Raw genomic sequence first — 26810 nt, 5'->3', positions numbered from 1 at the left:
AAGATTTTCATCTCTCCTATGAAAAAAAACAGTCGCTTTCTTTCGATTCCATCCTATCGATTTGATACCTTTCACTATCCACTATCGTTTCCGCGATGCCATTAGAACGACGCGGAAGTGACGCGTTCCATGACCCCTCGAATGCATAAAACATCGCGACAATACACTACTTCCTTGCGCCTCCTATCGATGGATAATTGCTTCCCTCGTAATTAACAGACAGGATTGTTATAAACAGCGATCATTGCTTTCAAAACTGTTCATTATTATTAAGAATCCACGACACGATTTGTTTCGCGATTTTTAAAAATGTTCCAAGAAAAAAAATTAAATTAGCGTAGGATTATTTTTTACTTGGAGAAAGGTGAAAGAATAATATATATATATATATAAATAAAAGGTGACAAATTTTCGTCGAATATTATTTCGAAAAGGGAAGATGAAAGTGAATCGCCTTGACCTTAAACCTACTACTACTAGCAAGAGGTTTTTTTTCCAGGAGGGGGAGGGGTGTTCTTCGATACCGGGTCACGGCCAAAAAATTATCCTGCGAAGGAAGCAGAGAACGCGATCACGTGCAGCCGATCGATCTTGGCGGCGAGAGTGAAAACGGGAAACGGTTTCTCGGTCTCGGTGAATCTACCATTGACCCTTGCAACCCGTCTTCGCTACCGTGAGAGATATATTTCCTCGCCTCTCCGCCTCTGTCGCTCGGCTATTTTCATTATTTTTGTGAGTGAAAGTTTCGAGCGAGTTGCACGAAACTCTCCATTCATTCTTGATACACTTTTAATCAAAAGATCGCTTTCCCGCAACATTGGACGCACAATTGTGCGATTGTAATCGTAACTGAGATATAATTTTCCTTAATTAATTAAAACTCTATTCTATACTATTCTCCCCTTCTCTTTTTCGATCATTTTGTATTAATTCTCGTTATATTTAATATCGTCGAATCTTTTCGTTTTCAAATCTGTTTTATCGATCGCGAATCGATGGACGTAGAAATGGTGCGAATCGTTATATTATTTCTCTCTCTTTCTGTCTCTCTCTGGAATTCGAGGTAAACGAAGTGAAAACGAAGTCGAGACTGAGAGCTGTTTGAAAGAATGCTGAAAGTCGTCATTACGCCTCATGATCGGGTCACTTTGACTTTCTTTCAATTTAGGGTTGCAGCTGTTCGTCTTCTCCGCTCTTTTATATTCCAAAGGATAATGGCGGTTGGTTACTTTCACCGAGCGTAACACGATTGATGACGGAGGAGGAGGAGGAGGAGGTACGAATCGAGGAGCACGAACGAAATCGTCCTTCGAGCGAACCGCGGATAGTTCGTCCCGAAACGAAACGAGGAGAAAATATCTTCTATTTTCTCTCTCTCTCTCTCTCTCTCTCTTAGATATCAGGCGTACAATTGTAAAAAGAGAATAATAAGAATTTCTGCTTTAGGTGTTCTAATAACCCGCTCGACCGTATTGACATAACGTTATTACGTTACGTGAAACGCGTAATAACGCGATAAATAGAAAAGAAAAGAAGAAAAAAGGAAGGATCGATGTCATATCAATTACTTTCCAATTGTTTTCCGTCGGTTATGCACTATTGAAAGTTAAACGCAAAGATGAATTATCATAAAGCGAATTTCACTTTTTTTTATTGCCGTCCTCTCTAAAAAAATAAAAATAAAACGCGCCCAATCTTCGTTAAAGACTCGAGCGTTCGCGAAAATTTATCACTCGAGATCAAAAACGTTTGATCGTGTTTCTTTCTTTTTCTACGGAATTCGTAATATATATTCGAGGCGAGGCGCACAATTTGTTGTAAATTGTACAAATCGATGAAACGGCTATGAATGATAAGCGTTAAAGAGGAGAGATTTTTCGAACGCTCGACACGCTCGTTAAAAGTAATTGGTGTAGCGATAAAACGTAAACACGTTTTTTCGTATCTATCCGTGTCACCTTATAAAATTGTAAGTATATACGAATCATTACTTTTCCTTGTTTTCAATTAGGAAATATGTGGAGCAACATTTACTCGATACGTCGAATTTATATAATAGAAGAAGGATAATTCCCTCGTTACGATTATACCAGCGTATAATATTAACATTATTATTATTATTATAAATCTTTAAATTAACATGTAGCGAGAGTATTAAAAAAAAAAAAAAAGAAAAGAAAAATAGAGGAAAGAAAGAAAGAAGCAAACGAAACTTTTTTTCGTATCCATCTGTCATTATTTAATAAAATTGCTCGTAAGTATATACGAATCATTACTTTTCCTTGTTTTCAATTAGGAAATATATGGAGCAACATTTGCTCGATACGTCGAATTTATATAATAGAAGAAGGATAATCCCCTCGTTACGATTATACCAGCGTATAATATTAACATTATTATTATTATTATAGATCTTTAAATTAACATGGTGTAGCGAGAGTATTAAAAAAGAAAAGAAAAGAAAAATAGAAGAAAGAAAGAAAGAAAGAAGCGAGCGAAACGCGTTTTTTTGTATCTATCCGTGTCACCTTATAAAAAAGTTCGCGTCTCATAAAATTGCTCGTTACGATCGTAAGTACATACGAATCATTACTTTTCCTTGTTTTAAATTGGGAAATATATGGAGTAACATTTACTCGATACGTCGAATTTATATAATAGAAAAAGGATTGATTAATCCCCTCATTACGATTATATCAGCGCATAATAATATTACGAACCTGTTATTATTATTATCGTAAATCTTTAATAAATTAGCATTAAAAAAAAAAAAAAATAGAAGAAAGAAAGAAAGAAGGGAACGAAAATGAGAAAGTGAAATTTAATTTAAATTTATTTTTAACGGCTACGTAATGATTCAATATCAAAATAAAATTGCGAGTACTCTTTTTTTTTTTTTCTTAAGAAGAGATAGTTAAAAAAATTTATCAACCTTTCTTTTTCTTCGTTTCTTCGTGCAAATGGCATTGTACCATTTATTGTTTCGAGGAAGGAAGATCTTGAGGACTTATCATTGTTACATCGCTGAGTAGGGTGTATACGCTTTCCTTCCCCGTGTTTATGTGGCAATGATCGTGCGAGGAAAGGGAAGATTAAGTTGGCGTTGGTATTCACACAAGGACGTCGTTTGTTACTCGATGCAAATTAGGTTAGAGCAATGAACCTGCAGAATTCAAATGCAATCCTTCGTTACCTCCAAACGCACAATGGGCAAATAGGAAGTAATAGAATAAATAAGAAAGTGCATAGTAATCGATAAAAAAATATACAAATATATAGAAAAATGAAACGAATCAATATAACTTGAAATAAAATAGAAAAAAAAAGTTAAATATAAATACTCGAATAAAAATGAAAGGAATGAAACAAAATTACAGTTTTTTTAAATATGAGATTAAATAACATTAAAAATATATATACTTACAAAATTAAAAATGAGCTAGTTTCATTCACTATTTGAATCTGAATCCTATGACTTGCGTAAGATACGGATTTGCATTACGAATTGACAAGAGATGATTCAAAATCTATTCTATTTGGAAAAAAAAGAATAGAAAATGATTAAGAATAATTAATTCTTTCCGGTTCCTCGTCTGTTACCAGGAAGTTATAGCTGGTAACGGAATTAAAACGATTTGGGTTCCATTTTCTGCGGGCGATTCTGCTGGCAGCTTGTGCAATCGATAGATCGATCATGCACAATAAGTCGTTGCACGCGCAGTAACGATACGATATATCGTGTGATTTTTCTTCGTTGTTCTGTCTTTTAAAAATTAAAAAAAAAATCATCTCGTAACTCTTTCGCTCTCTTACATGTATAAATATATTTGGATCATTGGTTATTGGATCAAAAAACCAAAATTTCAAGCGATTCGGAGAGAGAAGAGAAAGATATTAGAGAAAGTTGTCCGAAGTTTTTAACGTAAGAAAAACAGAACGATGGCCGAGATGAGACGGGATAGGGAATGAAAGTAATACGCTCTTTCGTGTCCATTTAGATATTTCTCATTAAACGAGAGACGAGTGGAAAAGTAAAGTGTCTTCCGGGTTTGCAATGGCATCGCATAGCTTTGTTCCACGATTTCTATATCGATAAAGCGAGCCACCGCCGGTAATTCTGACTTAAGATTCTTAAATGGTCATCAACGGGTAAAAAAAAAAAAAATTATTCCCGGTGACACCTCCTTCCGCCTCTCTACTTCCTACGCAAAAATAGGAATAATATTCTTCTCTCGAGTATATATTAGATGTGCAAATAAGTTTCTTCCTCTTTTTTTCTACGATCATAACTTCTGACCGAATTCGAATTACTTCCCGTTCGTGGTGCCATCTGAAAAACCGTTCTTTTGTTTTTAAGAAGAGCCGTGATGAGCGCTCTAAGAGTTTCCTATGCAACAATTTCAAGCAATATGGCGTGCGAGAAATATCATTCGTGTCACTGTTTACTTTTTACATTCCAGCTTAGGAAATCAGCTGTTGAAACTATTGAAGTGGTTTGTGCGTGACTAGGAGAGAACGCTATATCTTATAGAACATGCGAAAAGTCGTACCAAAGATTTAAAACCTTTGGAAATTTTAATTTGGAAGACGACGATTGGAAGACGTTCAAGTGCATCAAGAAAGTTTGATGACGATGAATTAGACGAATTGCTCGACGAAAATCCGATCCAGACGCAAGAAGAATTAGCAGAAAGATTAGGAGTCATCGAACAAGTGGTATCTATTCGATTGAAACAATTGGGTAATCTTGTATTTGCTTTATGTAATAAAATCTTGAATTTGGAAAAAAAAATTATATGTATATATTGAATAACATGGATAAAAAGAGAAAATAAAATAAAATATCATTTTATTCGCGAATAAGAATAATGAAAGAATAATGGAATAATCGAGTTATTTGTTGTATGTAAAAGAAATCGCTACAAATATTTCTTTCTTCGTCACTTTCTTTATTCCTTTGGGGGCGTGTCTATGGAAATATACGATGCCAATCTGTTCTACGGCATTCGTCTGCGAGGATAAACTAACAGATCATTAAAATTCGCCGAAAATACACGACCGATGCTGTTTCGTGTTTTCGAGAATTCGATCGAATTGTTGATATACCCTCTTTACAAGCTTGCTTAAAAGAGTTTACAAATTCTATTCTTATTAATATTTAATCTTAGACATTATTTATATTTATATACATTTTTTTCTTTTTATTCCATGAAATCGTTATCTCTGTTTCATTTTATCGATATATTCGAAACAAGGATAGATAGATAGATAAATAGACAAATATTTCGTTAACGTGATGGAGGAGTATATCTTGCCATACCAACTTGGTTAGAAAGTTATATATTTGCAATACGTTATATAATTGTTGCAAATAATCTTTGGGAATTCAATGGCCGAAAAATGCGTTAGAAACTCATGGATACTTGTTTTGCACGCAACAAATACGACGTATAAGTAACAAGTATCACGTGGCACGTATCGTGATTTTAGATTTGTTGGAATACACAAGCGGTTTACGTGAGTTGCGAGATAATGGAGGCAATCTCGAAACAGTTTCACTCTTCGGTTTCCTTTAAATTATCCGATTCGATCCGAAAATTCATCATTCGGAAAAAAATAGAGGATGAGAATAATTTAAGTATCGAAGATTCGAAAATGTCAAAGATTCGAAATGAGAAAATATTGTAAATGAGAAAAAATGTTGGAATGTAAATTTTCGAATCGATTCCTTTCTTTCTCAAATATTTCTCAAGTTTTCAAATTTTTAGACATTTAAATAAAAATATTGAAAGGAATCTTTATAAAAGGATGCGAAAAACTTTCATCACGATGGTAAATAAATTCTTCTCGAAAACCAAGATAAATGTTTGACGCGTGTAATTGAGTAGAATAAAAAAAAAAAAGATTCTCTCTCCAGTATTACGTAAACCATGCAAGTAGACTACTTTTCGAAACCGCAAATGAGAAATCCACATATTATCGTATTTTGAAAGTTGAAAGAAATTTCAAATGATTATTAATTTAATGCGATAATAAAATATTTTCAAATTTACATATATATATTGATTTGAGTTACTTGAGTTAATTGTAAAGGTATTTAAAAAAAAAAAAAAAGATAATTACTTATCTCTAAAATTAATCGCAAATATTAATATTACGTAATTACATCACACCTGTATAATAACATATTAATATAGAAATTCAAGGAGAGATCAAAGAACTCAACAGATTCGAATCTCACGCGAGCAACTATATAAAAATCTTCACGTGTCGTGCGATTAATTCGCATATACATACAATATCATCGACATCACCCTTCCTCTCACCCTTAATTCGCCTTTGAAACAATCCAAAGAGAAATCACTGTGTTCAAGGAAGAATTCTCCATGATCGGGCCCCTCCTCCTCCTCCTCCTCCTCCTGCTCCTCTCCATTATTACTTTTTTTTTCCCTTCGCCTCTATCTCGATCCTCGCATCCTGCCACCTATTATTTTCATTATCTTTATTAACTTGAACTTATCCAAACGGAACGTTTGGCATTTGATTGATCTTTCTAATTGTATATTTACGCGATAAAAAAAGGTCGAAAACAACAACTTCAACAGAGAGATGGTTATTATTAAAATTACACTCTGGACAGATAGATGGATATTGTTGTTTTTGCAAGTTTTTTACAACCACACTTATGGTTGTGATCCGAGTAAAAAAAAAAAAAAAAATCACTCAAAAGAAAGAAAGAAAGAGAAGAAAGGATATTTTCTTATTTTTGAAATTTTTCGAATCTCTCGATCTCTTCGATTCTCCTCATCCATTTCCTCTCGATAATTTTCAGATCGAATCCGATAATTTAGATAACGAAATCGAAATGATCGTATCTTTTTTAAATTATTTATACATTGTGCAATGAAAAAAGTATATAGAGCAATTATTTAATATTTTTTGAACGATCCATTTTAACGTGTAAGACAAGCAACGAGTGAACTTTATTATTCGTCGCTGGTAGCTTCTAATAAAAGACAAACGAATCTAAGCGAACCGTATCGATGTAAAACAGATCGTGTTGCAGACATTTTCTAATCAATTTAATTGATATAGATTATCGAAGGAACGATATTGTGTATATTTATCTTTAAGTAAGTGGTTATTCCATTGCAATAATTCCTTTTGCTTTTTCATACCGTGAATTATCTTTTATCAAAAATTTTTTTCCTCTCCTTTAAAAGGAAATCCTTGACAATGCTTCAGATCTCTTCTACTCTTTTTGTTCTTTATAATTTGTTGCGTTTAACAAAATATGAAAAACCACTTTGAAAGTTGATTGAAAAAAATTATCAAATACTTCCATTATTTTATATATACATATCGACGTTCAAACAAAAATTTGACGATTTTAATTTTATTAATTTTCTAACGAAAGTTTTTCTCTCTCTTTTTTTTTTTTTTTTTTTTTTTTGGATTGTCGAAAGTTTCACGACACAAAAGAAATATTGATTGCGCAAGCTATATATATATATATATTTTTTCGTTCGACATAGACCTCGAACGAAATTGTTTGCTCCTTCTCCTAAAGAGAATCCGGAAACAATCTTATATAACGGTAATTACTTTCAATTTCGGAAGTCAAGAATTTGCGTAACACCCACGATTTATTCGAGATATTTCATTTTTCACGTGCCATTTCTCGTGTACCATCCTCGATTAATACGTACGTTGTTTTTTGATTTTTTTTTTTTTTTTTTTTTTTTGATATTATATAACAAAGCAATTCGTTGTCGAAGAACAAGACGTGTTTTCAAATTTGATACAGATTTAACGATGTTAAAGAGAGTTGTAGACACGAAAGTATCGAATCAAGTGTCATTCGTGTAAAAAAAAATGAATGAAAAAAAAAAAAAGGAAAGACAACGGGGGAAAAGGTTAAAAGGTGAAATTTTTAATAGTTTGCAATTAGACAAATGAATTAATGATCAAAAGTGGATAAGTGGCAATTTACTATCACACTTATTATCTTCCAGCACATAATAGAATAATAGAATGGCATAATAAGATATTTGACTAATTATTTACTAAGTAAATGATAATATAAATGATAAATCGTAAAATTAATGTGTAATTGCAAAACTACCGTTTTATCAAAATGTAGTGGTTTTTCTTCGTTAAAAGAAATTAAATTGACATTTATACGTATACAAAAAAAAAAAAAAAAATACGTGTAAATAAAAGATTGCTCTAAAATATGTATAGCGATTTTTTCTCTGTCAAATGATTTTTTTATAAAAATCTACATGACTTTCATATAACAACATATCGTAGATAATCGACAAAGAAATTTTAACAACGACAAAGAAATTTCAACAATAATTAAAAAAAAAAAAAAACCCATTATCAAAAAAGTGACGGAATCAAGAAAATTCGATTGGGGCACTTTAATTATTATTATCTCGATAACAATTTGATCGTCGATACCGTTTAACAGGTGAAGAAGTTCGAGTGGCAAGATAAAATTGCTGTATTGGTAATTTTCTCTTTAAAAGGATCGGTTATAATCGATCATGATTTTAACGATAATCGATTTGCCCCAACACGGATTCGAATAAATTGATACTTAACAACGGAGAAATGCTCCCCATCGAGCGCGTACGCACGTTGAAAGTGAAAAATAGTTACGAGGGAGAAAGTGACAGCGTCATCGTTCGAGCATTCGTCGTTGAACCGCGATTAAGAAAAAAAGGAAAAAAAAAATATATATATATATACGTATGTATGCATGTATGTTTCTCAATATTTCTAGCCGCGAGGATGAATCAAACGAAATATAATAGATAGAAATTCTATTTTCTCTATTTCTTTTCTTTTTTTATATACGTATTTTTTTATCAAATAAAAATATCACGGTGTTAAATTTCGATCGAAAAATTTGTACAGAATTTAATAAAGAAGTTGAAAAATTAGATACAATATCTATTTGAGCAAAAATAATATGATTAAATTTATAGAAAAAAAAAAATCCAGAAAATATAATATAAAATGTAATCAAAACGTAGAAAACCTTCCAAAATGATCGTCATGTACAATTTAAGAAAGAAACTTGCATTCCAAAACGGTCCTAATCGCACGATTCGTGACTAGGATTCTTATTAGCTACGATGTGCCTCATTTCTTTGACTTCGTAACGGAGAAAATTGTGTAATACGTTACAAGCGTGTCATCCGTGTCGTAAAACATAGGCTATGCGCGTGTATAACCTCAAAAATCTTGTATCCTCCAATCGAAGTTGTTGTACGCTGATGGATAAATATTTGAAAGAAAAGGAAAAGAAAAAAATCTCAATTGCAATCGATTAGGTTGAAACAAGTGTGTTTGCGATACCCTCGACTGCGATTTTCCTTGTTACAGGTATATTCGAAGACATCGAAGGAGATGCGTTCGGGAAATTTTGCGAAATTTCGCATAACCTGCAATTCTGTGGACCGCTTTCCAAGTGAATCGCGATTTCACTTTTTTTAAGAGAGATTAAAAAGGGAACCGTCATAGGTAAGAAATAATAACCGTATATTATATACTTGATGATTTCGTGTCACTTATTATCCTTATAATTTTGTTTCTTCATCCTCGTTACGTCGGAAGTAACGACTTATCATTTTTATTTGCTACGGTGTTTATTCTTTCTGAATTTGAGAACCTATTTCCGCTTACTGAAACTTTTTTACTTTCGTAAAAGATATTTAAATTATAATCGTTAATCGCATCAGATATTGTCCACATTTTTCCACGCTTTTTTAATTTAATAAAAGTATTCACTTTATTATAATCGAGCCATATTGATGATGAATTCTGTCAAGACTGTTAAATTATAATTTAAGATATTAAGAATTTGTTATATCATTATCTTTTGATAATGATATACTTTCTCTTCTTCTTTTTTATGTTATACAAATAGCACGATAGAAATATACGATAAGAAAGAGACGAGGATAAAAAGTGGGGGAAAAAAATAAAATAAAATAAATCTGGAAAGCAGGAAAACGGAAATGAAATTTCATTGACGCGTGAATATTATGAATGTGTTAATTGATGCGCTCGGTACTTCAGTCTCGTTCACTTTCCCGATGACTGTTCCTCGTAACTCGAATAAATTTCAATATCTCGCGTGGAAATATCGTCGAGATATTATGATAAAGTGAAAACGTGCATTTCGCAACTGTATATATATATATATATCCAAATACCGTTTTCCCGCCCAAATTTACATAATATAACCCGGATGATCCGGTTGTAAGACGAAAGCGTATGTAAATTATGGGACGAAATAACTAATTTTAATACTAAATTTATTTATCGTATTAAGATACGACATATGACATACATTACGCTCACTGCTATACGCGATTTACATATTGTGTATCTTTGTACGAAATCTTTTTCTTTTTCTCTCTCTCTCTCTCTCTCCTTTCGTATACACGATTTTATTATAGCATGGGATTAGAAATAGAGTAAAAAAATTAGAATACTGATATTCTATATATTGTAATAATCACGGATATTCACTGTTATACTCGATTTACATATTTATATATATTTATGTATCGTTGTGCAAAATCTTTTTCTTTTTTTTTTTTCCTCTTTCGTTTACGCGATTTTATTATACTATAGGATTAGAAATACAGCAAAAAATGGGAATATCGATATTTTATTTTGTATAATCACGGATATAACTTCTTTTGTTTATTTTATTATAATATAAGATTAAAAATAAGGTAAAAAATGGGAATGCTGATATTTTATCGTATACAATCAGGGATTATTAAATACGATATACTCGATTCACATATGGTGTGATTTTTTTCTTTTTTTTTCTCTCTCCTTTTGTTTACGCGATTTTATTACAGCACGGGATTAGAAACGTAAAAAACGAGAGTATCGATATTTTATCGTATATAATCACGAATATTATTAATACAACTTTGGAATAATATCGATATATAATGAGAAATTTCAAGAATTCCAATTTCCATTAATATCGAAAGCGTGTGTTTTCGAAGAGAGAGAAAGAATATGTCATAAATAGTACGAGATCTTGAATACCAGATAATGAATTATTCGATTACCTTACCAGACCGGCAAATTCATGTTCTCATAAGATTTCGTGTTTAGGTCGATATTCTTGAACGGTTGACACATAAACCAGTCGAAATTCCTGTTTTACACACTTCCAATACATAGATACAAGTGTTACAAGTTACATCAATGGTATCGAAACTAGAAAACAGACGAGTTTTTCGAGTTTTTTTTCTTTTCTTTTTCTTTTTTTTTTTTTTTTGAATTCTCTCCTCAAACTTGACCTTCCACCGGACGACTTGGTTTCACAAATTATTTATACAACTGTTATAATCGCTTTGTCGGTTTCATTTTTACGGAATAAAAAAAAATTGTCAAAGAAAATAGAACATTTACCGCGAAAGAAAAAATATATTCGAAATATTAAAAAAATGTTAAAAAAAAAAAAAGAATTATTCAAAAACTCAAACAGCTCTAGCTTTAACTTCGTATTTCTGTTTCATTCGTTCTTCTATTCTTTTTTTTTTTTTTTTATTCTCCTTATAAATATTTCTGAAAATCAGTTTGAACTTAGCTTAACACTAAACTTAAATTTAAATAAATAAAATAACGATAAAAATTCTCTTTAAATATTTCTGAAAATCAGCTTGAACTTAGTTTAACATTAAACTTATTTAAATTTGAATAAATAAAATAACGACAAAAATTCTCTTTAAATATTTCTGAAAATCAGCTTGAACTTAACACTAAACTTATTTAAATTTGAATAAATAAAATAACTACAAAAATTATTTATACCTTGGTCTATTATCTATTCCGAGAAGAGGATTGCAATCGTTTCACAATCCGATTGTTCGATCGCAATCGATTGGGGCACCGAAAAATGGGGAAATCTTGGAAACGAAAGAATTAATCGGTATATCTAATCGATCGACCGCTACAACGACAGATAACGCGATCCATAAGATCTATCCGAGATTGATTTTCAATAGTCATCGTGCGACTGTTATTCGGCCAACAACAATGAAGAGATTCCCCGCGATATTACTGCTCGTTGCACTTTGCTTCGCCTCTGAAGCGTTTGGTAACTATACTTTTGCCACCATTATTCGTTTCAATTACCATCCATCGTTACTTTTAATCTCACGATATTAGAAAAGTTAACTTTTACAATTTAATTACAGGAAAAAGTGAATATATATATATATATAGACAGTTTGAAATAATTTATCCTTATTATCGTTTATTTTCGAAATAACGATCGTATTATCCAGCATTGTTCCAGCAAATTCCAAAAGGATATTTTAAATTCAAATTTTATCTGTCGTTTCTAAATTTAAATCTCTTCCAATTAATAAAGAAAAAATTTTTCGAAAATTTTTCTCTTACGTGATATTTTTACATAATGTATTTACGTATGTATACGAGTAAAAAAAAAAAAAAAATTTCGCAATAGACCGATGCTACTGGAAACACCTAAGACCGCTCATTTTGCAGAAAAATATATATATATATACGTGTGTATATTCCTATATTTGCTCTGCCATATCCTAAATCTCGGTAAATATGCCTAAGTATCCAAGTTGAAACTCGCCGTTTCAAGCTGTTTACTTTTGCCTTTAAATCTTTTCTTCTTACTCCTTTTAACTCTCCCGATCGTCTATACGATCGATGAAAGAAATTATTGTAAGAAGAGAAAAATTAAAAGATAAACAAGGAACAATTTTTTAGCATCGATAAAAATTCACATATTATAATTCTATCCTATTCATTTCCCCTCTAAATCATTACCACCGTGAATGATTGATTACTTCTAGAAATAATAACCTAGATCGAACCACTAACACCATCGTTCCTCGATTTTAAAATTTAACATCGAATAAATTACGAAATCTCGTCGAAATGTTTCTCGCGAAAATTCGTATTACAATAATAAAATCGTTTCGTCGTCAAATTTTTATCTTTATTTTATTTTATTTTCCTCTTTCAGCGAGAAAAGGATTCGGCCCTGGAGAACAGGAATGGGGATACGTGAAAGTGCGACCCGCCTCGCACATGTTCTGGTGGCTCTACTACACCACCGCCAACGTGTCCTCCTATTACGATAAACCGTTGATTATCTGGTTGCAAGGTGGGCCGGGAGCATCGTCCACCTCCTATGGGAACTTTGAGGAACTCGGACCTTTGGACGTCGATTTGACGCCGAGAAACTTCTCCTGGGTAGGGGGCGCAATTGTTCGACGCCATATTTAAACACGAACAACTTTTATTATTTACTCTGAAGTGTCTGACCGCGTGTTTTATCGCGTGTTCTCTTCTTCTTTTTGTGTAAATGGAATGTTGTAACGGGCGAGATATCGATTCCGAGTATAATTAACAGGTTTTATTAACAGGACAAAAAAAAGAAACTTGATTTCGCAATCTGGTCGTTGAAAAGTGATCAATCTTCTTAATCGCACGTTTTTATCGAACGTTTCAATTTCAATTATCGAGAAATCCATTAAAATCCAATTAAGAATTAACGCGTGTATTTTTTATATTTTTTAAATAAACTTCGAAGATCGTACGTGTGTGTATTTATATATATATATTTATAGTTTGAAGGAATTTCGAAATTACCTTAGAAAAAATTATGTTAACATTAACGTTCACGAAAATTAAATTGATTTAAATTCCAAAATTTAATATAATTTTTTTTTCTTTAGATTTAATTTTAAGATTCGATTCAGAAGAATTTGTTTATTCTCTTTTTCAAAAGTGGCGCGTTCATCGTATCTTAGGATATTACGGATAAAAATATCAAAAAAAAAAAAAAAATTCGCAGGTGAAAAATTACAATGTCCTCTTCATCGACAACCCAGTTGGTACAGGGTTCAGTTACACCACGTTATCGAGCGGATACGCGAGAACAAACACGGAGATTGCTCACGATCTCGTCGAATGTATGAAAGGTTTCCTGAAAGCATTACCGGAATTCCAAGATGTGCCCACGTATATCACGACCGAATCTTACGGAGGGAAAATGGGAGCGGAATTCGCTCTTCAATGGTACAAGGTGAAGTTTACAACTTTTTTTTTTTTTTTTTTTTCTTATAAAATTATTTAGAAACGATAAGAGAAGAGATTTCTTGAAATAATCGCAAGAACGTTAAGAATGTTGTAAATTAAAAAGCTTAATCCGACACTTTTAATAGGTTAACTTTCATCCCGCATTCGTGTCAACTATTATATATATATATATCGTAAAACGTATCAACTACTCGAGCAATAAAAAAGAACGCTCGTCTCGATATCTAAAAATTCGTATCGTTTTCCTGGTTATTCACTTTCTAAACATTGCAGGCGCAGCAAAAGAGAATTATCAAGAGCAATTTGAAGGGTGTCGCCCTCGGTGACGCGTGGATCTCTCCCGTCGACTCCGTGATGAGTTGGGCGCCCTTCTTACTCGCCACGGTACGACGATTGGTCTCCTTAATTCTTTCAACCGATCCATTTCTTTTTACATTGAGTTTTCAGTAGAAATGTTTTCACTTGACAGGGCATGGTGGACACCGAGGGGTACAAGAAGATCGATGAAATGGCTCAAAAGACGAAAAATGCCGTGGAAACGAAGAGCTGGAGGACGGCCACGATGCTTTGGATCAACGCGGAGGCAGTGGTCGCTGAAGTTACCGATAATATCGATTTCTATAATATCTTAACGAAAATGGAAGCTAGCGGGACTCTCTCCCTCATGAAGAGAATTCGGTCGAAACCGTTCCTTCGAGGTAAAATTGTATTTTATGAATTGTACATCATAGAATTCTATAATTCTATTATATTTTAGAATACGCCACGTTCAACGAAGCCATCTTAAACAGGCTTATGAATGGACCCGTGAAGGAAGCTTTGCAACTTCCGGTTAACCACGGCGATCAATCAGATATGGTATTCACCAAGTTGCAAGAGGATTTCATGAAACCTGTAGTCAATATAGGTATTATTTGAATCTTGAATTGTATACGGGATTTTTAAAAACACGATTAATTTTTAATTTATTATCCAGTGGAGGAATTATTGAACAAAACTGATCTAAAAGTTGCCGTGATCACCGGTCACATGGATCTCATCGTCGACACTCCAGGTATATTTTATTTCATTCCTGATATACATTCGACTATATCAAACTATATTTCTTTTAATTTGGTATCTAATATTTTTTTATTTTTTTATTCTTTTTTCATTATCCATGATATAGGAACTTTAAATTGGGTTGAGAAGATGAACTGGAAAAACGCAAATTTGTGGCAATATTCTTCCAGATATCCCTTAGTGGTGCAGGAGATCATAGAAGGTTATGAGAAATCTTACGACAATTTCGCCATGTACTGGGTGAACAGAGCCGGTCACATGGTAAATAACTATAAATGATTAAATTTCAATTCTTCATTATAGAGATCGTGTGATTTATGAGAATTGTTCCGTCGCACAGGTACCAAAGGACAATCCAGCAGCAATGGGAAGGATACTGGAAAAATTCACGGAACAATAAATCAAATTTCAAGAGATCAAATCGTACGACGACTGAGAAATGGAGTTCAGAAATAAATTAAAATTCGTGTAAAATAAATAAGTGAAAAGAGCTACATACATAAATTTATACTTTATCGTATATTATTCTTTCACTGATCAATTTCTCTCTCTCTCTCTCTCTCTCTCTCTCTCTCTCTCTGTCTCTCTCTCTGTCTCTCTCTCCTTAAAAAAATTAATAAAATCTTCTAATCTAAAATTGGATCTCAAACATCTTGATCCCGATTCGATGTTGTTCCATGTTTATATTTTAATAATATAAACTGTGCAAAAAGAGGAAGAGAGAAGGAAGAAAAGAGAAAAATTCGATCTCGATTCGACGTTGTTCATATATTCCAATAATATATACTGTGTAAAAAGAGGAAGAAAGAGAAGGGATAAATTCGATCGTCAAACATCTCGATCCCGCGTTACTCGTTACCAGAGTCCATTTTAACGACGGTTAACGGTTATTTCCGAGAAAATTCGCCGTCACGAAAGGGGCGGTTCGTTTATTTTTTGCAATTGAGCCGGGGCCCCGGAGGTTCTGCTCGCGCTGTGAATTTTCCCACACTCGTAAAACGTCGCAGTAGCAACAATCCGAAACCGGCTAAACCCGCAGACGCCCACCGATTTTGTCAATAAGGAACGATTGTTTAGATTCGAGCGGATACCGGGCAGTAAAACGAAACGCAATCCGCAAACAAGACCGCCTGCGCTTGCGGGCCATTTTTCGCCAATGAAGAGGAAACCGCTCGTGCGGTTGCCCGAATCTGTAAATAAAACAAGAAGAAAGAGACTACTTTCTCCCCTTTGCTTGGACCTTGAACCTTCTTCCCTCCTTTTTATTCCCTCCCCCCCCCCTCCCCCTTTAATATCTCCAATCTTCCTTACTTTTTCCTCTTTCTTTTTTATCGCTTTTCACAAAAAAAGAAAAAAGGATTTTTTTCATTAAAGGAAAGAGAGTTTGGAAGAGTTTTTATATCGAAGGACGATAATTCAATTTTATCGATAAATGACGCGAGGTGACTTTCCTTCGAGACGAAAATTATTTTTACCATCTGCTTCTGCGGCTTCTATAAATGTTTTTCTTTACTTATACCATCGGGATGATTTAAGGAACGGAAAGCAGGGGGGCAGGATTAACGCGACCAAGACAATTCTGGATGTTTTTCGAAGAACATGCCGAGGATTCCCGGGAGCGGTCGGGCCAAGGTAGCTCCCCAAGCTTTGAACACGATAATCCGCCGGTTTCCTCCTGACGTCAGATCGACGATGATTTGTTCCTTAATATTTCAAAATGGAACGAAGCTCGAAGGACGGAACCAGAAACGGTGAATAAACAAATAACCACGTTTCTTCTCCTGATCTCTCCATTTTCGGTTACGGTTGCCGTATCTTCGCGCAAGCTGTGGCTTCGCCTCTTCACGAAAACACGATTGAAAGAAATATTTTTAAGTTAATGGATCGTTAAAAATCAGCGGAGAGAAGATTATTTCGTCTCGTGATATTTTTCTTTATCGTTCGCTTAGTATTAAAAAAAAAAANAAAGAAAAAGAAAATTTATATATAGAAATAAAAGATATAATGAATATTTGTTTGATATTATAAAAAAAAAAAAAAAAAGAAACGAATGTTGAATATAATACAATAAATAAGAAAAGAGCATAGACAATCTTTGATATCGTCGTTTTATTTTAATACGCAACATTATGATCGCTAATACGATAATAATAAAATCATTAATAAAAATATATATAGAGAAATAAATTTAGTAAATTTGAAAATTTCTCCTATTTATTTCTTTTTTTCCAACAGGAAAAAATGCGGAGTCGCGAAACTTCGTGAGAAGAGGGTGGTTGAAAATTGGATATCTCCCCCTTCCCTCCCCCCAAACGAGAAGTCACAAGCCGAACTCGTGGGAGAGAGGGTGGCGAGAGCGCGCAAGGGAAGAGCGGTTCCAAGAAGCGGCACGGTTTCGGTATAATTACCGCAACTTTGTTTACGTATCGGCTCGTTTACTGCCGGCGTGGGTGTTGGGACAGCATATGTGTAAACAGCAATAAAACATGTAGCCACGGGTCCCGGATAGGTAACCGACACCTCCCTCGCGTTTGAAACGCGCGAACGACGTATCTCCAGGAAGCAGAGATGGGCGGAGCTGGTCCATCCTCTAGATGCTCCTCCGCACGTCAAATTAAACACCCTTCGTTAGTTAGAGGATTGATCTAACCGGTCGGAAATTGGAATCAGTCTTCGATGCGATACCAACTCGGACCAGTTCGCAAGACAAGATTCCTATATATATATATATATATATATATATAAATTGATTCTAGTGGATACTTTTTTTGCATTATGAAAACTGCTAATTGTTCGTGGAAGTGAAGCGGTCTAAATAATCGTTTAATGTATTGAGAAAGAATGTATAGTTCGGTTTTCTTTGACGAGGATTTTCTTGTCAAAAAGCTTTATCGATCTTTGAAAAAGAAATGGATCGAAGAGACGAATTGATTTAAATTATTTATTTGAAAAATTGTGGAAATCGCGATCGTGTTTCGAATTTTGAACATAAATTGAGGATACCGAAAACGAAGATCAATGGGGACAATTTGCGGGAATACGATGAAACGAGAGCAAGAAGAAAGTGAAATTGTATATGTATACTAAATAAACTTCGATTCGATGATTTTCGGGGAAAAATTTATAATCTAATTTCATTTTTTCTTTATATAATAATAAATAAAAAAAAGATAATAATTTTAATGTATGTAACAAAGAGACGAATGGTAAAAGAAAGTAAAGTTGTATCAAATTAAATAATACAACTTCAGAAAATACGTTAAATTTAAAAAAAAATCCAATATTAATTTTTCTTAAAGAACAAAACATCGGTGAAAAGTGCATTGACATCGAATTATCGAGCGCGTCGATCATTTCATCTTCCGATGGAGTCGAATAGTTATCAAAATCATCCCTTCTCCATATCGAAGATTTATAGCTGTGATCTATCCAGAGGTTGCGAATTATGGAGCACGGAAGAAACATTCCCAACGATGTGTCCTTTGCCAAATTACTATAGCTTGGTACCGGATATATTAAATCCGAGAAGTATACCCCTATGGGATCTTCCCATAATAAGATACAAACCACAACCACGTTACGAGAAACCACCATATTCGTACATCGCTCTAATAGCCATGGCTATTAATTCTTCGCCTAAACAGAGACTAACCCTCTCCGGCATTTATAGATTCATCATGGACAGATTTCCTTATTATAGAGAAAACCGTCAAGGATGGCAAAATAGTATAAGACATAACCTAAGTTTGAATGATTGTTTTGTGAAAATACCAAGAGACAAGGTGGTTGGGAATGATAACGCTGAGGATCAGGCTGGAAAAGGGAGTTATTGGACTTTAGATCCTTCAGCGAGCGAAATGTTTGAGCATGGTAATTATAGAAGAAGAAGAATGAGAAGGCAGAAAGGATTTATACAGGATAAACAGATGGAACAACATCGCACGATGGTCTCGGTACAAATTAAATCATTTTTTTTTAAAAAAGATTTATTTGTACTTTTTTTCTTTTTTTTTATTTTGATAGTAAAAAATTAATTTTATTCCAATTAAATGCTATAAAATTTTAAGCGTCGAATAGTAATATTTTTTTTTCAAATTTTTTTATATTATTGATATTTTAGGTTTCGTCGGAAATTTTGTCCAATTTGAAATGCAAAGAAAAAAATGAACAAGAGTGTAAAACAGTTGATACGAAGAATACTGAGGAGAATACACGAAATAGTAAAATAATATACACAGAAGCTCAAGGACATTGTGTAAAATCGATGATGTTCACAATCGAAAATATTTTGCGAAAATCCACGAATAAAGCTCCAGTTTAAATATTTGAATATGAATTGTTTGTACTTAAGATTTTAAAATGGAATAATCAATATCATTATATTTTATAATTTGTTCAATGTACTGTAAAGCAAAAAATAGAGTATATTATTGAAAACACTTGTATAGAATATAAAATGAATACTGTTTATTATAAAAATGTGTTTATGTTTTTAATTATACATTGGATATTGTGTGTACAAAGATTAAAAGTATTATTTAATGATTACTCTAAAATATGGTACATTATGTACAAAATTATACATAACATGTATACGAGGAAGACATTATATATGTAAATTATTTTAATAATCTTGTGCATCTATCAGCAAATAAAATTATTTTTGAATAAAAATGCATAATTATAATTTTTAGAATGCATACGTCTTTAAAATGCAACAGTAAATAAAAAATAATAAATGATTTTACAACATATATCTATGATATATGCAGATTATATCTAATAAAATTAAATAATATTTAATATTCACATATATTACATATCATTAATATTAATATATATAAATCAAATATTAAATAAAGCTATTTTTTAATATATCAGGAAGTTTAAAAAAAACTTGTTTGTATCAGATTTAAGAATATATAACAAACGAATAAATTATTATTCGAATTTTCTTATAATCTAACAAATCAATTTTTTAAATACTATTGTCTCACAGAGACATCATAGAATGTATTTTTAATATTAATTAATTAACTTTTGATATTAAAAATAATTTTAAGCATTTGGATTTTTCCTCATTAATTCTAAATCAGAATCCATCATATCTTTTACAAGATTCTAAAACATATAATTTTGTTTATTAAACATAAAATATTTAATTGATAATTAAATATTAGCATGAGAATAAAGAATAATAATTTTATATAAATACCTCAAATGTAATAGTAGGTTTCCAACCAATTTTTTCTTTTGCTTTAGTAGCATCACCCAAAAGTACATCCTATATAGATAAAATAAATATTTATTTTTTATATATATTCATTTTTTTTTAATAATATTATAATAGTATCATATTGTATTATAATTATCGTTATATGCAATAAATACTTACTACTTCTGTTGGACGGAAATATTTAGGATTCACTCTAACTAATATTTGTCCTGTTTGTACATCCTGTCCTATTTCATTTATTCCTTCACCTTCCCACTTAATGGTACGACCTACATATTGAAATGCTGCTTCCACAAATTCTCTAACACTATGTGTCTCTCCTGTTGCTATAACATAATCATCTGCTGTTGGTTGTTGCAACATTAACCACATTGCCTGTAGAATATGGTATATAAATCTCAGAATATCTATTTAGTAAGTAATCTAAAATCTATTTTCAATATTATAAAAAATAAATACAAATAATATATATTTTTACTTCAACATAATCTTTTGCATGTCCCCAATCTCGTTTAGCATCTAAATTTCCTAATTCAAGAATATCTTGTAAACCAAGATGTATCTTTGCTATAGATCTAGTCACTTTTCTTGTAACAAAATTCTCTCCTCTACGAGGACTCTCATGATTAAATAAAATACCATTACAAGCAAACATATTATATGCTTCTCTATAATTTATTACAATCCAAAAACTATATAATTTTGCACAAGCTGAAAATTTAATATGTTTAATTTAAAATTTATAAAATAATAAAATAATATTTTCATATAATCACCATATGGTGAACGAGGATAAAATGGAGTTTTTTCATTTTGAGGTACTTGAGTTACCCTGCCATAAAGTTCAGATGTTGATGCATGGTAAAATTTAACAGATTTTTCAAGGCCACAAGTACGTATTGCATCTAATAATCTAACTGTTCCTACTGCATCTACTTCAGCAGTATATTCACTTACTTCAAAACTTACCTATAAAAAAATAATAATTATTAAATAATATAATAATAAATATAATATATAATTATAATAATTATAATTATTAAATATTAATATAAAATGTTTTTTAGATATCATTTAAAGTTGTTAAACTTGATATTTACCATAACATGACTTTGAGCAGCAAGATTATAAATTTCTGTTGGTTGTACAGAACTAATTACTTTAATTAAACTACTGGAATCTGTCATATCACCATAATGCAACTTCATTTTGCCTTGACGATGACATTTTGGATCCTCATAAAGGTGTTGAATTCGAGCAGTATTAAAAGAGCTAGCTCGTCTAATTATACCATGTACATCGTATCCTTTCTCTAATAAAAATTCTGCTAAATAGGAACCATCCTAAAAAAAATTGTTAGTCGTCTATTTTATGTTGAAATAAAATAAGATTTCTTTATACAATTTAAAACAATAATATATAAGAAAAATTAAATATTTGATACAATAAAGTAAATATGTCAACAAAGCATGAAATGTCAACTTTACTTGTCCAGTAATACCAGTAATTAATGCAACACGTCTTCTACTATCAGTTGCCATTTTCATACACTATTTATTAAAAAATAAAAAATTATTTTCTCTTCCAAAGTATATTTAATACTGATAAGATAATTCGTTAAATTTATTCGTGTAAAAAATATTTTCTTTCTTAGCCATTGAGTTTCCGGAGCGCTTTTGCTAGTAAAATGGCGCCGTTTTTCAACTACCTAAGAACATCGCTATAAAATAAATATCATGATTTTAATATATATTAAATTACATGTATAATGTGTATTAAAAATTTAAAAATTAATTTATCTGATTATTTCTAAAAATATAATGACTTAAATATATATAGAAGATAATAGAAAGATTAATAGAAAGAGATAAATAGAAAGATTATATATTTTTCCAAAAATTGTTGTTTTGATTCTCGTTTTTTACGAGATACGATAAAAATATTAAAAAAATATTAAAATCATTACCTTCTTTAAACTATCACAAATAAAATTCAAATATAAATAAAAAACGAAAATAATAGAAAAGGATAGAACATAAATAAGAATTAATCATCAATGTCATTTCTGTGTTTTGAATGCTTTGAGAAAGATAATTCTTTAAAGAAATATCTTTAGTTTTTAAGAGATGATCTTGACAATCAATTCTTATTTATAATAAATGGAGAAAGATAAAGAATTAATTATCAGTACCAAGTACCTTTTAAATATCGAAAATATTTCTGTAAGAAATCATATTTTTTGAAACATTCAAAGATGGCACTAACGATTCTTATTCTATTTCTCTTGCATTATTTATTATCTTTATTTGTAACGAATACTTCTTTACTTCTTATGTATTTCTATTAACAGATCGAAATTTCCAACGTTCATCCGTGAAGTGATATCACTTAAATAATTTATTTAATAAAAAAGTGACACAACGATAATTTTACATTTAGAAATGTAAAAACTATCGTAAATAAATCTATATATATTTATCTATACATATATATGTAATATGATATAAATATATGAATATTATTATACCAAATATCATGTACTAAATATTTCATGGCTGAAATTCGATTTTATTTATTACATGTATATATATTTAGATAAATATAAAATAAATAGTTTACTAAAATTTCACATTTATATTATATTTCAACAAAGTATTGTTACATTAATCAATAGAAATTCAAAATTTTAAATAATTTATTTTAATTTATTATTTATTAATTATATTTATTATTTTAATTTATTATTAGTTTATACTTATTTTAAATTATTAATTTATTAAAAAGGAAAGATAAAAATAATTTAATTTATGATTCATTTTAATCATATATTACATATTATATTATTTGATATATTTAATAATTATTTATCTTTTTTATTATTTATTTACTTTAATTTAAATTATAATTTAATTATTTATTTAATTATAATTATATAAATAAATAATATTTTTAATTCTTTCAAAATAAGTATTTTATTTGTTGATATGGCAAAATAAATTTTTCATTATTGGTTTATTCTTGCAGAACCAAATATAAACTAACCAATCAGATTTATGACAATCACTGAATATGTATAATTCATTGATATAAGAAAATAATGCTGTTTTGCTTGCCATTTTAACTCCAAAGTGTATTGTCATTCAGGGTGAGAAGTGTTTGAAATTTATTTAATAAAAAATATTGAAAAAAATGGTTTTTTTAAGTGAAATTCCAGGAAGATCTTTATCAGATTATGCTACAGAAGGAGCAAAAATGAGAAATTTCAATCCTTATGCTGATAATGGAGGGTAAGTTTTAAATATAACCTACATTTTTTTAAGATTAATATATAAATATTTTATTGCAAATATATTATCTATTCTTAATAAATATTGTGCATTTATTATCTAAATTTTATTACAATTTTATTTTTTATACATTTTATATATTATAATTATAGGAGTGTTATAGCTCTTGCAGGAGATAATTTTTGTGTAATAGCAGCAGATACGCGTCTCAGTACAGGTTTTTCTATTTATACGCGTGAACAACAAAAACTATTTCCTTTATCATCAAAAACTGTTTTGGGTTGTTCAGGTTGTTGGTGTGATACACTTACTTTAACTAGAATTTTATCTGCTCGAATGCAGGTAAAAATATTTCAAAATATATTAGATGATAGAATTTATTAGTTTTCTTTTGATTATTAAAATTGAATATTTATGATAATTTTATATATTATGATCTTCGTTTTATATAACAGATGTATGAGCATGAACATCAAAAAGAAATGCCAACACCAGCAGTTGCACAAATACTATCAACAATGTTATATTATAAACGTTTTTTCCCTTATTATGTAAGTAATATTCTTGGTGGATTAGATGAAAATGGTAAAGGTTGTGTCTATAGTTATGATCCCATTGGACATTGTGAAATAACAAAATACAGAGCAGGTGGTTCTGCTGGAGCTCTTTTACAGCCTCTCTTGGATAATCAGGTATTAAACAATGTTATTAAAAAATTATATTAAATTTCATTGTAATTTATTGTTAAAGTAATATACCTGTTTAGATTGGGTATAAGAATCAAGAAAGTGTTGAACCTGTTCCTTTGACTCAAGAGAGAGCTGTTGCAATTATAAAAGATGTTTTCACATCAGCAGCAGAAAGAGATATTTACACTGGTGATTCCATATTTATTAAAATTATAACAAGTGATGGTATACAAAATTTCAGTTTTGCATTGAGAAAAGATTAATGAAATGGAATAAAAATAATGTATTATTAAATTTCCATATGAATAAAATTAATATTAAAAAATAATTAATATTTATTTAATAATTTTTTATTTTTATATACAACTATTATAATTCTTATCATATTATACATTGAAATGAATGTGTATGTGTATGTATAAATGTTATCAAACCAATGATTTATATGCATACACATATTAATCTTTTATTTCTATTTGCATTAATACTATTTTATTTAACCTACATTAATCAAATTGTAAAATATATTCATAAATGTATATCACAATAATAGTAATCAGATGTATTTCAAAAATGTAACAAAATTGTATATAAATTAATCTATAAATTAATGTCTGCAATGTGAGAACTGAACACATAACATTTAAAATTAAATAAGAGTGTGCTTCTTGTATTTTATACATGAAGACATACTATAACAATTTACTTTATAATAAACAATAATATATTTAATAAAATAACATTTTATTTTAAAGAATATAATAAAATAACGAAAGTTAGAGTGTGAGAATTGTTCTCAATCCTACAATTTTTTTTGCAGTTCTGTGTAGGGAACAATATATGAAGGTATGAAGTACAGATTCTTCTTCACAAAATTCACTTTTTATTCCCAGGAGTTGATAATGGTTTACCACGATCTTTGCCACGTAATTTTATTCCCAACACTCGTTCAATTTTGCCAATCACCATTTGATTTGGTATTCCACGACCTGCTTCATAGTCATTGATAACTTGTGCTTTTTCATTCACTTTCTGTATAATTATATATAACAATATAATTATATAAATGATATACATATACATAACATATTTATGCTATGTAAGTAAATAACATACTGTTGCAAGATCTTTTTGAGATAATCCTTTACTTTGTCTTCCCTGTTGAATTAATTTACCAAGATCAAGTGGAATTTTATCATGTTTTAATTCTTCTGTTTCTCTATCCAATTTAGCAGTGTTTTTAGTTGCTACGTGTTGTTTATTTGTTCCTCCACCCCCTGCAGGAAAGAACAATTCATCTTTATATACTTTTTAAAAAATTATTTGTTGATTTTATGAATTTTATGTTGTATTACGAAAAAAGCTGTAAATAGTTGACAGAATTTAATACCACATATTGCATCATAATATTATCTTCATAATATTTAAACACATGAATATATCTTCAACCAACAAAAATCATGAAATCAATCACAGATTAAAAAATGAATCACGTAAATTTAACAAACTTAATGAAGTTTACGTACATTTTGCTTGAGTTTCGACCACGAAACCTTGACGACGTGCAGCATTCACTGCCTGTAAATAAACACAATTACACAACAGTATATGTAAGAATTATTATAGATAAAATAGATCAAAATATTTTTATAAAAGTTACTTGTTCCGATTTAAGTACTGAAGCTTTTGGGGGACGTTTTCGCAGAGTAATAGGAGTAGTGTCCCAGTCTGACATATTGAAAAAAGTTGAATACGCCGATAGAAATTAAAAATTATATTATCAACGCACACGTAATATGCGGTAACTACTGTTCTGTCGTACTTGTTCCGAATCTTCCAGTAACTTCTCTGTATACGTTCCAAAAAGCATGATTTAACGTACAGTCTCAGAATCGACCCACATCCAGATTGTCCAATTTTCCCTAAATTATTTCAAATACATTTTTCAAAATATTTAGTTTAATTTTATTTATGTAATTATAAATATTTATTTAAAATTTGTTAAATACTAATTTTTGCAATACACTGATTTGCTTTTTGTATAAAAGTATATACTATATATATAATCGCAATTAATTTTCTATATTCATGAAATGCGCGTAAATCAAATAACCGCGGTATTTAAATAATTATAAATATATTTAAAATTGTAATTAAATTGGAAATTTATAGAATTATATTAATACAATTATATAAATTCATTGATTTTCATCTTTATGCAATAAAAATAAAAATTTACTCATAATGAAAATAAATATAAATGAAAATATTTAATAACTTTTAATAGAAGAATAATTGTTAATTTTATTAAAATATTTATATTACTTTTTCATAAATTACAGTAAAAGTATAATAATAAATTATTTAAAAAGAATATTCATCAAATATATTTTTTTTAATTATTTCTAT

At 30.3% G+C, this 26810-nt stretch overlaps 5 protein-coding genes across 8 annotated transcripts; 3 read left to right on the top strand and 2 right to left on the bottom strand.

The window, feature by feature from the left end:
* Positions 1 to 9408: 9408 nt before the first annotated feature.
* Positions 9409 to 15709, top strand: LOC122710340 (retinoid-inducible serine carboxypeptidase-like). 2 transcript variants are annotated; one of them, XM_043928124.1, is made up of 9 exons: positions 9409 to 9534; positions 13049 to 13278; positions 13883 to 14113; positions 14401 to 14511; positions 14597 to 14825; positions 14885 to 15034; positions 15104 to 15181; positions 15296 to 15450; positions 15530 to 15709. In XM_043928124.1, exons 2-9 carry the CDS (start codon positions 13114 to 13116, stop codon positions 15587 to 15589), a joined length of 1179 nt encoding a protein of 392 aa, XP_043784059.1. In that variant the 5' UTR covers positions 9409 to 9534; positions 13049 to 13113; the 3' UTR covers positions 15590 to 15709. The 2 variants fall into 2 exon arrangements, with proteins under 2 accessions (XP_043784059.1, XP_043784058.1); XM_043928123.1 differs by lacking the exon at positions 9409 to 9534 and adding an exon at positions 12033 to 12142.
* A 2171-nt stretch (positions 15710 to 17880) lies between these two features.
* LOC122710342 (forkhead box protein C1-A-like) lies at positions 17881 to 19638 on the top strand. 2 transcript variants are annotated; one of them, XM_043928129.1, is made up of 2 exons: positions 17881 to 19136; positions 19310 to 19638. In XM_043928129.1, exons 1-2 carry the CDS (start codon positions 18555 to 18557, stop codon positions 19508 to 19510), a joined length of 783 nt encoding a protein of 260 aa, XP_043784064.1. In that variant the 5' UTR covers positions 17881 to 18554; the 3' UTR covers positions 19511 to 19638. The 2 variants fall into 2 exon arrangements, with proteins under 2 accessions (XP_043784064.1, XP_043784063.1); XM_043928128.1 differs by having other exon boundaries at positions 17881 to 19142.
* Positions 19639 to 20073: 435 nt separating this feature from the next.
* Positions 20074 to 22103, bottom strand: LOC122710341 (GDP-mannose 4,6 dehydratase). 2 transcript variants are annotated; one of them, XM_043928125.1, is made up of 7 exons: positions 21913 to 22103; positions 21526 to 21768; positions 21202 to 21394; positions 20904 to 21136; positions 20585 to 20800; positions 20405 to 20473; positions 20074 to 20310 (listed from the first exon to the last, which is right to left on the bottom strand). In XM_043928125.1, exons 1-7 carry the CDS (start codon positions 21970 to 21972, stop codon positions 20248 to 20250), a joined length of 1077 nt encoding a protein of 358 aa, XP_043784060.1. In that variant the 5' UTR covers positions 21973 to 22103; the 3' UTR covers positions 20074 to 20247. The 2 variants fall into 2 exon arrangements, with proteins under 2 accessions (XP_043784060.1, XP_043784062.1); XM_043928127.1 differs by having other exon boundaries at positions 21927 to 22081.
* A 1414-nt stretch (positions 22104 to 23517) lies between these two features.
* On the top strand, positions 23518 to 24729 carry LOC122710343 (proteasome subunit beta type-1). Its single transcript, XM_043928130.1, has 4 exons — positions 23518 to 23712; positions 23865 to 24054; positions 24168 to 24404; positions 24479 to 24729. The coding sequence occupies exons 1-4, from the start codon at positions 23615 to 23617 to the stop codon at positions 24662 to 24664; spliced, it is 711 nt and encodes a 236-aa protein (XP_043784065.1). The 5' UTR covers positions 23518 to 23614; the 3' UTR covers positions 24665 to 24729.
* Positions 24730 to 24870: 141 nt separating this feature from the next.
* LOC122710344 (endothelial differentiation-related factor 1 homolog) lies at positions 24871 to 26273 on the bottom strand. Its single transcript, XM_043928131.1, has 4 exons — positions 26062 to 26273; positions 25928 to 25979; positions 25518 to 25678; positions 24871 to 25433 (listed from the first exon to the last, which is right to left on the bottom strand). Exons 1-4 carry the CDS (start codon positions 26134 to 26136, stop codon positions 25278 to 25280), a joined length of 444 nt encoding a protein of 147 aa, XP_043784066.1. The 5' UTR covers positions 26137 to 26273; the 3' UTR covers positions 24871 to 25277.
* Between the last annotated feature and the right edge of the window lie 537 nt (positions 26274 to 26810).

This window comes from Apis laboriosa, unplaced genomic scaffold (assembly GCF_014066325.1).
Source record: "Apis laboriosa isolate Shangri-la unplaced genomic scaffold, ASM1406632v1 scaffold14551_cov152, whole genome shotgun sequence".
Taxonomy (NCBI): domain Eukaryota; kingdom Metazoa; phylum Arthropoda; class Insecta; order Hymenoptera; family Apidae; genus Apis; species Apis laboriosa.
Note: the sequence above shows the minus strand (reverse complement) of the source record. Positions and strands in the feature narration are given on the sequence as shown.